The sequence below is a fragment of the Ambystoma mexicanum genome, chromosome 6q (genome assembly GCF_040938575.1).
Source record: "Ambystoma mexicanum isolate Mex_15411 chromosome 6q, UKY_AmexF1_1, whole genome shotgun sequence".
In the NCBI taxonomy this organism is placed as follows: domain Eukaryota; kingdom Metazoa; phylum Chordata; class Amphibia; order Caudata; family Ambystomatidae; genus Ambystoma; species Ambystoma mexicanum.
In genome coordinates this window covers 982,200,352-982,213,938 of record NC_090937.1, presented here as the reverse complement: position 1 = coordinate 982,213,938, position 13,587 = coordinate 982,200,352, and the positions used below count along the sequence as shown (strand labels likewise).

At 44.6% G+C, this 13,587-nt stretch overlaps 1 protein-coding gene across 4 annotated transcripts in view; it reads right to left on the bottom strand.

The window, feature by feature from the left end:
• Positions 1 to 13,587, bottom strand: part of PRIMPOL (primase and DNA directed polymerase) — a 790,131-nt gene that overhangs the window by 170,568 nt on the left and 605,976 nt on the right. For all 4 annotated transcript variants that reach the window (XR_011282268.1, XM_069631491.1, XM_069631492.1 and 1 more), the window contains one exon: positions 1,691 to 1,782. Coding sequence is in view for 3 of the 4 variants with exons in the window: in XM_069631491.1 (XP_069487592.1) it covers positions 1,691 to 1,782 (92 nt within the window). In the remaining variant the exon portion in view is untranslated. The remainder of the gene's footprint in view (positions 1 to 1,690; positions 1,783 to 13,587) is intronic.

The window sequence follows — 13,587 nt, the reverse complement described above, 5'->3', positions numbered from 1 at the left end:
GGGCATGCGCTAACATTCACAATCCTATATAGATGCGATAACTGTGGAAGAAGAGTTAGAAAAAACTTTTGACAACACCGATTTTGAGAAGCCCTTAAGCTATCAGGCAAAGGCTACAGGTACTGGGAAGAATGGGCGGGGGCAGACATCAGTTATTTAGTAGTACGAGTTGGGAAAGTATTTATGATTGCATGTTCTCATTTGTAGGTCAGATGATCCATAGCTCTTCAGAAAAGTAGCAGACAAGAGTAACACAGAGAGACCCGAGTTTATAATTGTATCCACTTCGCCTTTGCCCTTGGGCTTGCCTACACAGCAGTTGTAATATTAACTGTCTGGTGGGCTAGCATCCACTCCTGCGGGGAAAAAAGAGAGCTGGGACCTGACGCCATCCCAGGCCAGTTAAGTTTTCTCCCAAAATAAATTGCAGGCCATGGCCTAGCTACAAACCAATCTTGACTGGCATATGGAGCTGGTCTGGGCAGCTCTCTCAGGTGGCATTGCCTCTTACTGCTTCTTCTCTCTAGCTTGTACTCCTCACAGAGCCTGGCCTGGTCTACGACACTTATTGCAGAGATCTGGGCTATTTACTAGAACCCCGGAGTAACTTGATTATTCAGTAATGATTATGATTGAGTATTGCCCAGACTCTCTTGCCTACCTAAAGCATGACTGGCTACTCCCCTTTCCCACTTATTTCCATGTAGGTGTTTGGGTGTAGGTGAATATTCAACTCCTGTTGGTAATTGCCACTAATTAATGCTGATGCGATGGCGGCTGAGGGCTTAAATGTTCCATCTGCCATTTTCCGATCAGGGCATGGTATGGAGTCTCCGTGTTGGCTACTCTCTGAACTGCAGCAGTGCAGGAAAGAGGCTAAGTGTATTCCTTCCTAAAGTACAAGATAGAGTGATGAGCTTGTGATCCGAACTTCCTGTCCAGATCACCTTCTGGGGGCATTAGTAAGCATGACATACTACTGATGAGGATGCTTCGATATGAAACCTATCCTAACGTGTAGGGTTGAAGCCTCCAGGAAACACACTGCAGAGCTTTATGGTCCCCAGCACTCCTCTGAGACCAAAAGAAGCGATGACTAAAGTGAGTCCATAACAAACCTAAAGAGAATCAAGAGCAAGCAGGGCACGTTATCCCTAAAGGCATAGCGAGCTGGGCACTGTAACCCTGAAAGGGAGCTAGGCACTACATCACAGGGAGATTCCAAAAACAAGCTGGCTGCTATAACTCTGAAACTGAGTTCAGACTGCCAAGAAGTGAGCTTGGCGCTATAACCCAGAGACCGTCAATAAGTATGAAATGTGCTGCACCCTGGAACTGTGAGAGGTAAATTAGACAGGGAAGTAGGGGAGTGCCATAATTCCTGCGAGAAGGAAAACCCAAATGCGCTTCAATTTTACTTAAGATTGTTTGGCAGGCATAACACCTCTTTCCTTTTTAGGTCCACCCCTAGACTCTAAAAGATGTAAACATGTTCCTATTACCCATCCAGATAAGGATAAAGTATTTTGAAACATATCATTTGTTTGAATTCTGTTCCTAGCCGCGGTTGCACCGCTTAATTCTAATGAAAGGCACAGGTTGAATGGCACTTCCACTTGAATGCATTGGTAGACATCAGTTAGCTTAGAAATACAAAATGCCACTTTTGATTTGAAGGGAAGTACAGTACCTGAAATGCATGAACGTGTGGCATCAGGGCGTTGCGAATTATTTTTCTCTGGTAAGTCACAGCAGGTTAGAATTTTTAAAGTATCCGAGAACCTGCAAATACAGCAGACAGTACATCAGAAAAAACGTTATTTATTAATGTCAAGTCACCATTCTCGTTCATGCAATGTACCACAAAAGCAGCAATTACAAATAGGCTAAGCATATGTTCATAATAATCACTTTTATTTAGCGCTGGGGAGATTTGCCATTTGTATCACTGTGAATAGCATGCGTTATAACCCAATTTAACGGTACACAATGCATCGACCCAGGGAAGCTGGACAGATGAGTGCCAGGATTCAATTATGTGACTTGCATCACACATCTATGCATAAGGAGACCCAGGTCTAGTGTCTGAGACATCAGGCATGCTGGAACAAGTGGTGCTGTACCTGTTAAACTAGCATCACATGGTGCATTTTAAAGCACATTTGGCTAGCGTCATTGTAAAATTTTATAGGATTCAAAGATAACAGGCATACTTTAATTAGTACCTGCCGGCATGGTATCGGTTTGCAATGTGGTGTGCAGTTGACTTTGTGATTTACTAGTTCATGGTGCATGTCCTGATGTGATTTACCATAATCCCATCAAAGCCTGAATGGGCCTGCGATTACAGTCTCTTTGAGGTGTCAGTGGGAATCTGAACTGGGAAAACTGACTATAACCTGGTTCAATGGCTATCATAGTGTAACGCTGGCATAGCATGAGTTAGCCTAACATCACTTACGATGGCATTTCAAAAGATACGAACGAGTTTCACTCCTCTTGTTGAGTAGAGTTCTGCCTTGTCTAAGCAACTCAGGTGATTGGCGGAAGCAAGCAATGAAATGCATCTTTCTTTTGATGCAGTCAGTCCAAGCTGACTAGGGGAGAATACATATGCTCCTGCCAAATCAAGTGATGGGAGACGGAGGCTGGGCAATTGCCACAACAGTGCAATTCTAGATGACTGCTTAGAGGGATTCCCAGCAGAAGAGCACCTGGGAACACATTTTTGTCCCCATAATCATCAAATGTGCACAATACTAACAAAAATAGCACCTTGCATTGGGCACCATTAATCTTATCACTAGCTTTGACCAATTGGACTTTGGGGAGCTCATAAGCAGAAATGATGCCCATCAACCCATCATCCCTTCTGATGAGTCAGACTCCATAGCCAAGATTACAGACAACATTCCTTGTAACTTATTACACAGTGTTAGACATTCCTTCTGACCACCACATTTATTTATTTGTGTATTTGTAAGGCGCTTATACATCAAGGAATTGTTTCTCAAAGCACCCACAAGGCAACGGGGAGGGAACATGGGAGCAAAAGGCAAGTATAACAATAATGAAGCGAAAGACGTAGGCGGTCCTGCTAGACCTTGTGAGCATTCAGACCGTGCAAGTGCAGGGAGAGGGAAGGGACAAGGGAGGGGGGTGGGGGTTAAGTGCTGGGAGTTCCATAGAAGGGAAGTGCAAGGATGTCTGTTGCATGCAACAGTTAAGTGCCTGGCAAAGATCACTTGGTAAGAGTGGTCACCTGCCAATACATAAATGCAGGCCTATGAGAGCACAGGGACGTAGGAGCCCAAAGACAAGTGCTGGGAGTGGGCAGGAACTGAAGGTGATTGGCAGAGGGGGTGGGAGGGCAGGACACCTAGGGCCTTGATCCCCAATCTTAACAACTGTGTGGTTTAGTATGGTAGCGAGAAGGGGAAGGAGGCGGTGAAGAGGAAAGTCTTGAGGAGCTTCCGCAATTTGAGTAGATACGGCTCAAGACGGAGAGGAAGGGGGAGGCTGTTCCAGAGGAGGGAGCCAGCTGAGGAAAGATCGGCCACTAGCTCGCTGTTTAGAGAAGTGCTTGACATGCAGATCTGGCGCCGTAGGAGTGTAAAGATCTGGAGGGAGAGTATTTGGTGGGATCAAGTTGTAGATAGCGTGGTCCCCGGCTCAGTTGATAGTGATATTGTCGAATGCCATAGTTTCGAATGGCAGTTTCGAATAAAAATGCGTCAAAAAAATGCATTTTTATTAATGGGAGGTCAGGGGGTCCCCCTCCAACCCCTGTTTGTTTTACCCCATAACACCCATTTTAGTAAAAAAAAAAAAAAAACTACCTACAAAAACTTTTGTCATTCGAAGCTATGTTTTCGGAAAAATTATTGGATAGTCCCCCGTACCTAGAAAACCTTATGGATGATGCAGAGGGATTTGAATTTGATCCTTTCAGCAACGGGGAGCCAGTGGAGAGATTTTAGGGCTGGAGAGATACGGTCCCTGGGCTTGAGGCCATGGATAAGTCTTTCGTACCTATTCTAGATAAGCTGGAGGAGGGAAGAGACGAAGAAGGTAGATTAAGGAAGAGGCTGTTGCAGTAGAACAAAGCTGGGCCAGGCTGTTTTTGGAGGAGGAGGAAAACACACAGAGGGTTGTAGATACTGAATCGTTAGGTCGATCATGCACAGGAGCAGGTAACATACCATAGGAAGGGAAGCTGATACTGATCCCTGGTAATGTAAGTGATCGAAAGTGGCTTAGACAAGACAGACCAAAGACAAAAAGAATTGTGAGGCGACATAGTGAAGAGATGCAGAAAATAATTATACAACTGCAAGGACCGGCGTGGTTACCTGCAGCAGCTGCTGGTTAATACACGCATTAAAGTGTGCCATAGTTGGTGTACTATCACAGGCAGTAAGCAGCATTCTGGTAGCAAGAGATTGTCTTTTCCAGATCATTGTCCGATTCGTAGATGAGCAGAGCATGAACCCAAATGTTGATAATGTTGAGCCTGTCTATCAGTTAGGCCTGTAAGGAAGGCATGGTATCAAGAATAGACAGACACAAGTGATCACAGTTCAAGGGTGTTTATTAAACTGTATAGGTAGGTTGGAAAAACGCCTAATCTAAACCTAAATCTAAGATGGAAGCAAGCTACGACCATCAAATAATAAGGCAGTCCTAGTGGCGTTGTGTCAAATAAAAGGGCCTATACTAAGAAAAACCTATTGCCAATCCTTATGCTAAATACAACCACGGGAGAAGGTGGGAGTCCTGAGCACAGCACACTCTCACGCTTTCCCAGCACAAGACAACAGTTCTGGTTAATGTATCAGGACCGTTGGTGATTAAGACTTTTCCACAAAAAGTCTCTTGTCCCCCAAGGACTTGATGGGTTTAAAAAATAACAAATAAAAGAAGTTCTGTTCCAAATGTACGTTGGGTGATGGTTTCCCCCTGTCTCCCCCTCTTCTGGGCGCAGACCGCTCAAACAGTTCTTATCATTATCAGGATCTTTGGAGGTTGTCTCTCCTGCTTCCGAGGATCTGATAGGTTCAAATAACAAACAAAAAGTTCTATTGGATTGCACTAGAGGTGATAATTCTTCACCCCTGGATCGCCCTCTTCCGTGCGTAGACCCCTCTTGAATATCAACTTTCCTCCCGTCGGGTAAAACTATGGCTTTTCACAAATCAATTTCTCTTTTAGCACTCATAAATCTTAATGTCTTTTTAAACAGTTCCCGTGGACATCCCTCTACCGGGTTCACTTTTGTCAACAAACTGTTTCTTGGGACTTTGGACTCTGCCACTCTTTATTGGCATCCCTCTGCCGGGTTAACTCTTGCCATTTCACAATTCCTTTTACTTTCTTCTGATGCAGGATTTACTTCGCCTCTTGTTTTCAATGGTTTGTCGGTCAAAGACTTTCGACTGTCTGGGGATTTTGCTAGACCGCTGTATGACCACTTTGACCTTTGCGGCTTCCCTGAGGTCTTCTGGTATCAGTAGTTTCATTTAATGTGGGATCAACCAGAGTCTCTCGAATGAGCACCCACGTGGTGCTGTACCCCTCTGCAGCTGGTCTTCCACTAACAATTTACAGTTCTTTGAACTTTCCTTAATGTGCCACTTTGCGACTTTCATTCAACACAGTTTGGTTTCTTTATTGTTCCCCTTCGTCTCACCGGCTGTGATGAACCGCTTGGCTTTTCACTCTATCTGGAGTTAAGGCTGGTACCACAGTAGCAGGCGTCTCCCTCTGTCCTGCTTATCAGTGTAGGCATGTACCATTCACATCTGCTGCAACACACTCATGCTATTGTTCGTGATCTTACGTTTCCGTCTGCAGAGTATTTGCAGGTCTGGGTCAGAAAGGGCAAGGTCGCTTCTCTCCTTGTTGCCCCTTCGATACTTACCGCCTTTCTCCTCCTCTTGAACTGCCATGTTTAGTTAGTTCTCTCGTTGTGCGATCGGACTTGCTCATACTGTGCTCTTGTGCTCCACCTTTTATCCCTGTGGGGAAGAGAAAGGGCCGTCAGGTGTGTGTGATTCTGGTCAATTGCCTGACTCTGCCTGACCCGTGTGTCGAGACATGTCAGGTAAACAGCTCTAGAGTTAGTCCGTTGTCTTTCGTGGTGTGCAAAAGTGTTTGTGTGGAAAAGTGGGGGCAGTGTTTCTGAGTGTCCTACGTGGTAGTATGGGGAAAAGGTGTTGGAAGAAGGGGGATGCTGTGTCTCACCCGTCGGTGTCCCACTTCCACTCCCTGAGGCCCCTCATCCAGGTGATCCTTCCTCACTGGTCCACCCCCAGGAACTAGACCCAATAGCAAAGGCGGTGTCCTGACCACCTGGATGACAGATCCCTGGGAACAAACTAGGGAGACACCTTCAGGTTTCTCACATGCCACACAAAGACAGACATGGAAAACTAGTAGCTAGGGCTCCCGCTGAGGGGCACTAGCACCCTAGGAGATGGCAGTGCTCCTCTTCCTCTAAAATGTAGCAGCCCCAGTTCCTCACCCCTCTAATTTTTGAGAGGCAGAGCGAAAGAGAAGCGAGACATCTCTGGATTGGAAGTGGGTGTTTCAGGTCGGCAGCAGCAGGCAGAGGCGACTATGAAGGTTACGCCTGAGCCTACTGAGAATAAAAGAGAAGGCTAGCCCTGGCAACATGTTTTATTTTCAAATAAAAATCCTGTCTACTTTAATGTGATGGGTCAATTATGCCCAATCAATTTTTTACAAATATTATAATACAGCCTATTGACTTTTTTATAAATCCATACAAATCTTATTCACCAATACATTTAATAAAAATATTAATACCAACATGTAATCAGACACATAATAGTAACAATTCCATAATACAATCACGTTGGTTCATATAAATACATTTTTTTAAAACTTTACTTAATTCACTAGAATTTGGTTGTGTTCCGAAAGACGACCTTCAATACCTTCCCAGAGTTTACTTAAATGATAAACAAGGGGTATATAATTCCCCTCTATATACAACATCCACAATTCGGACGGATCATTAATGAATTAATGCACATGTCCCACTGCCTTGAGTGTTCTCGTGCAATCATTATATAAGGCCGAGCAATAGCACAGGCAATGTTGTGCAGATTCTAAGAGACAGGAGTGTATTGCTCTCTCCTGAAAAGTGCACGGAACAACCGTAAATCACCAATGCAATTATGGAGCAAATACTTCAACCCATAAACAGACAGACACAATAACTCACAGCCACGCACTCTTTAGAAGATAATCAGCTCTTTACGGCTATTTATTCAAAGATTACAAGTACATAGAAATAAGTCATAAAAATACTATGGACATAGACCACAGAAGAAGTAAAGAAGTCAAAAGAAATACATCACTGTGAGCGTAATCGCAGTCCTCATCTCGTCCAGAAGCGGCTGGAAGACTCTGGGGGCAGCCAGGACGAGAGTGCCACAGCTCACAGGAAGGCCAGACGGAGCGTCCTTCTCTGGCTGAAGTCTCACCTGACCCCCTCTGGGTTTTCGCTTATATAGGAACTCCACAAAAGGGGAATTAATTCTGGAACCTTCTGGAATTGCACCTGCGCAGTTGAGGAACAGCCGTCGGTTGCCAGCTGGGTCAATCGAGAGCTCCCCCCAAGGAACGCAGGGCCTCCCTGCTCTAAAAACATGCTCCACGGAGAACAGTAGCAAGTCATAACAACATGAGCTTTTCCCAGCAGAAATGGCCTTGACTGCATACCAAGTTTGAAAAAGCATGTTTGTCTCAGCACTGTGAATCTAACACTTCAGCAAAATGTGTGCAGCCTTTCACTGCGGAGTGAAGTAAATATCCAACATGGCTCCGAGCACTCCCAGAATGCATTGCGCGCCCGTGCCATTTTGAACCAAGCATAAATCAAGCAGAACAATTCCAACCTTTGGATATTTATCTTCCGTAGCCAAGTGGCACTGGAACTGGTCTCTGAAACCTACGAAATGTTAAAACTAAATTGGGAACACATTGAAGGCAACAACAACAAGCAATTATAATAGACAGAATAATAAAAATGCAAGCAAAAATATATCATAGTGTACCCCCAATATCAGGTATCCATAAAAATAACCAATCCCACCAGTTTTTGTTCTGATCTTGAGACACTTGAGAAATGAGATCCCTCAAACCTCGAATATGACTTTCAATGGATTGTGAGTGGTCACTCAAATTGAAGCAACACATACCTTCAAAGGCATTACACCCTAAATTATGTTTCAGCAATAGATAATCAACAGCAGCTCTGTTCTGCAAAGTAGCCTTTCTAATAACTTGACTATCAAGGAGTAATTCTTCTAAAGCCTGCGAAGTATGATTAAGACTTTTAACTACTAAACACGCTAATTTCATCAAAGATTTGTAACCTCCAGCAGCTAAACCCCAAACACCTACTAATGAAAGGATTAATGCTAAAACCTCAGCTTTTGATAGCAAATCTACATGTGAATCACAGTCAGGAGATAGTCCCATAGATTCAAAGGTTGACCTTTTACCTCAAGTTATCGCTGAGTGTAAAGGAAACATCATTAATCCTAATCGAGTCAAAGCACATGGACCTCCAGAAATGTTAGCTGGAATATAAGTATATGTAATGTTACCACATGAAAAGAGCCATACGGTTGGAAGTTTCACATGATTCAAATGACTAGCAGTTATCACTGTATGATTGCAAGACATAGTGTTATTTACACTGGTGCATTTGCGTGACATTCGTGAACACAGTCTCCTCTCGAATGTAGTATGATTGTGTTGACCGGTCAACTCTATTTGTCTGCATTTACCAATTTCTTGTGCTTTGCACGTCATAATATAACACACATCACCTTGGGTTACGTTGTACGTAATCACACGTGTCAAATTTCTCCACTTCTTGTCGGTTTCTTGGCAGAACCTGCAGTACTCGTAGACTGAAAAAGATTGTCTAATGTCTGAGTCTTGAACTAAAGAATCATTATGTGTGACGCCGAAAATATGCTTTAAAACCGGAACAGGCGTCGGCACCGCTACTAAACACGTAGTCAATAAAGCTTCAGCATTGGGCACATCAGTTAAACAAAAGTGTGATATATTCAGTAGTTGCTGTGCTAAATAGATCCACATATTTTGTTCTTGAGTTATCATAGGAGAGTGTTTCCTCCGTCCTACAAAGGGCTCCTGCACAACTGGCATCAAGGTTGTTTTCACTTGCTCCTGATGCGTTTGTCGCAATTGACGGATCCATGTCTTCGGTCTGGCGGGCTTGTCGCAGCACTGGCATAGGGTTGCTTGGGGACAACATTATTCATCACTATCAGTATCCCCTTGATCACTGGCACAGATGTGACATTTTTTGCTGGTGACAGAAGACCGTCTAACCCTTCCAAATGGAGTCCATTTAGTGCCACAGTCACACCAACCAGACCCAGGATCTACAAAGCAAACCCAGAAAAGAGATATCAGTGTTGTACATCACTCTCTTAGGTAACATTTGTCTGCGAGTACATATTGCCATTTCCTTCTACCAGGCTCCATTACTAAAACCACTTGATCTTTGCCTGATGCAATGACATCTGCTGGCACTGGTGGACCACTTGGCTGTTTCACCCACACCTTTGCACCCGGTACCATGCTGTCTGAAGAGCCAAAACCGTGATCCCCACGGGTAGTTTACACTGTAGGAGGCTCCCCTTTCTTAATCATGGACAACTTAATGGGAATGACTATCAATTGGGCAACTCGATTACCCTTGTGGATTGATAACAATTGGTCCCCACTATTCATTAGGATGACTTTAATCTCGCCTTGGTAATCAGCATCAATTACCCCTCCCAACACTTGAACTCCCTTCAATGCTAGGCCAGATTTAGGGGCAATCCATCCCATATGCTCTGGGGGAATCTGTACTCCAATCCCTGTTTCAATTACAACTATTCCTCTTGGATCTAATCTGATTTCTTCATTAGAATGCAAGTCTACCCCTGCTGACTCGAGTTGCTCGATAGGGAGCTAAAGAACCTGGTGTAATTTCCCAGTATAACAATGTTTCTCTGAAAAGAGGAGAGGGGGAGACAGCGCAAAAACTGGCCGCGTGGAACACCCTGATGCAGGACCTATTCGACAATAGGGAAGAAGGAGACAGCGACGATCCCATAGGGTCCAACGACCAGTGAGGAAAACAAGAAAGCCCGGTACAAGGCCCCATGATGAGACAATTCAGGCAAAAACTCTGGGATGACCCAACAAAGTGGCTGCACAAGAATGATGGAGCCGCCAGAAGACCCTGGTGCTGCGGAAGTACAATGAAATCCAAGAAATGTGCTAATGCGCCAGTTATGCCGCGTAATAACTGTCTGTATGTTTGTTTTTGTTGTTTGTTATGGTAAAAAACCAATAAAGAAATTAAAAAAAAAAAAAAAAACAATGTTTCTCTGACTGAATTGGGTTGAACCTGCAAAGTAGGAGTCATTAATCGCATCAAAGGAGTTTCATGTTCATACACAGGCCTATTGTTCAGCACTTGCACCGCATCAAACACACAATTCACGCCAGACTGCCAAACTGCCGTCTCCAGATTTGCGCAACTGTTCTTTCAGTAACCCATTATTCGTTCAATTAGCCCTGCTGCAGCCGAGTGGTAGGGAATATGATATACCCACTCAATGCTCTTTTCCTGACAGAATTCTTGCACTAATTTGCCTTTGAAATGTGACCCATTGTCACTTTGAATCTGCAAAGGCACTCCATAATGTAATATGATCTGTTCTAACAACCTGATGGTGTTCAATTGGTTTGCACGTTTGCACGGCAAAACCATCAAATATCCCGAGTATGTATCTACAATAGTGCATGCATACTGACAACCTCTGCTGATTGGCATAGGACCGATATAATCAATCTGCCAAATTTGACCTGGTAATTTTCCTATTCTCAATGTGCCTCGAACAATTTGAGGTATAGGTCTATGCAATTGGTGTTGGCACACGGGACACTGCAAAATAATGGTTTTCACTACTTCTAAAGGAAGACTGATGCCTCGAGCTTGTGCCCACCTGATAGTAGCCTTTTCTCCAAGGTGCCCACATTTCTGATGGGCCCATTTGGCCAAACCCTCCATATCGTCCTCCCGAGCCTCTGCATCCACTGAGGCAATCTTGGTGTGTTCATCTGCAACAGAATTAAACCAACGTTCTAATGAATCTGTGGCACAATGCGCATCCACATGATATATAGTGACTTCACTTTGTAACAACATTTCTGCAATATCTTGCCACAGTTCTTTTCCCCACAACTCTTTTGAATGAATCTTCCATCCATTCTTTTGCCAAGTTGGCAACCACACTGCCAATCCATTCGCCACTGACAATGAATCAGTGTACACATAACTTTGACCAGGGGTCTCTTGTTTCAATGCTTGGTAAACTGCGTAAAGTTCTGCAAACTGACTGCTCTTTCCTTTCCCTGTCGTTGTCAACATCTTTCTGGTTTTGGGATTGTACGACACTGCTTTCCAGTACCGCTCAGTTCCCACGTATCGGGCTGAACCATCCGTGAACCAAGCATGCTCTGTTTGTTCCACGGTCAAATCGCTGTAAGGTACTCCCCATTTCACGGGAGACTCACGTTTTTCAGGCACTTCCGGTGGTATGTAATCTGAGGGTGGTTTGTTGGCTACTTGCTCATGTAATTTTGCCACTCCACCCTTTCCTGATTTGGCTCTGTCTTGAATGTACCATTTCCATTTAATTATGCTGGCTTCTTGAGCATGTCCTATTCTATGTGTTTTAGGAGAGCTCAGTACCCATTGCATGATTGGTATTTCTGGCCTCATCAATACATCATGGCCCACCGTCATTTGCTCAGTATCAACAAGAGGCCAATAACATGCCAGCAATTGTTTCTCAAACGGAGTATATGAGTTACAAACATCGGGCAACTTACGACTCCAAAACCCTAATGGCACACGTTTCTGGTCCTGTTTCTGCCACACACTCCAGTTAGCATAAGTGTCTTGCACAGACGTATTTAACTCCACTTCGCCTTCCTTCAAGGGCCATAAATCAAGCACCTGCTGCACGGTGTCTTTCGCCATCTCAAAGGCTCTCTGCTGCTCTTCCCCCCCACTGAAACTCATATTTCTTTCGTGTCACCTTGTAGAGGGGGGCCAATATCTGCCCTAAATGGGGAATGTGCTGTCTCCAAAACCCAAACAGTCCTATAAACTGCTGAGCTTGCTTTTTGTTCGTTGGAGTGGTGAATTCAAGTATTTTCTGTCGAGCTTTAGGCACCATTTCCCGATGCCCATGATGCCACTGAATCCCTAGAAATGTTTCAGCAGGACCTTGAATTTTACTCAGATTCATTTCCCACCCTTCCTTTTTCAATCCTTCCATAAGGCCATCTAGCTGACTTTGCACGCTGTGCTCATCCTTGCCCTGAATCAAAATATCATCAATGCAATGAGAAATTTGTAGGTCAGGTTTACACAGTATCTTTTCTAAGTGTTCTGCCACCAGCCGGTGACAGATAGTCGGACTGTGCATGTACCCCATGGGTAGTCTCGTAAAAGTGTACTGACGTCCACCCCACATAAATGCAAACTGCTCTTGACACTCATCAGCGATTGGCACGGAGAAAAATGCATTAGCTAAATCGATCACTGCATACCAAGTCCCCTCAAACTTTTGGACATTTTCAATCAAAGTAATGGCATCTGGGACTGCGGGCACTAAGGGAGGAGTATGTTTATTCAACTCCCTGTAATCCACCGTCATCCTCCACGACCCATCCCCCTTTTTAATGGGCCGGAGCGGATTGTTCCATGATGTGGTAATAGGGCGTAATACACCCGCCTCCACATACTCTTTGATGGTGTCTGAAATTTCCTTGTGCCCCCCAGGAATGCGGTATTGTTTCATTGCTACCCGATTGGTTGCCACTGACACTTGCAGTGGGGGCATCTTCAATTTGCCTACTGTAATGGGTGTACAGATTAATGCACTCACCCCAAACTGGTACCTTTTACCGCCAAGTCCCAAGGTTAGCCCTTCCAAAATGTCAAAGCCAATTATATACTCGGGTATCGGGACAATCAACACCTGGTATTTCTGCCTCTTTAAATTGCCTATTTTCATCTCCACTCGCGTTTGCACTGCGGGGGTCTCCTTTCCCCCTAAACCTGTGATCGTAAACTGGTTTCCTTTAAATCGTATCGGATTACCATGAATCAAAGAGGCCTCCGCCCCGGTGTCTATCAATGCTCGCACCCCTTGTGTATTTCCTGGCCCCCAAAAAATCTTAACATCAACATGAGGCCGCCTATCCACTTTTATGCGGGCAGACGCTACCGGAGCTTGGCCGAAGCCCTAGTCAAACTTTAAATGAGTGTGACTTGACTCCGCCTCTAGCATTGCACTCACCACCTTTCTCAAATGAGCGTATGTCGGCTGGTACGGGGAAGGTGTCCCCATAGACCCTTCATCTTGTTCTTCTGCAGGGGGAGCAGAAGGTGAGGTGTCCCCCTGTGATGTGGTGACTACTTGTTTCTTAACCGGTTTATAACGCTCTTTT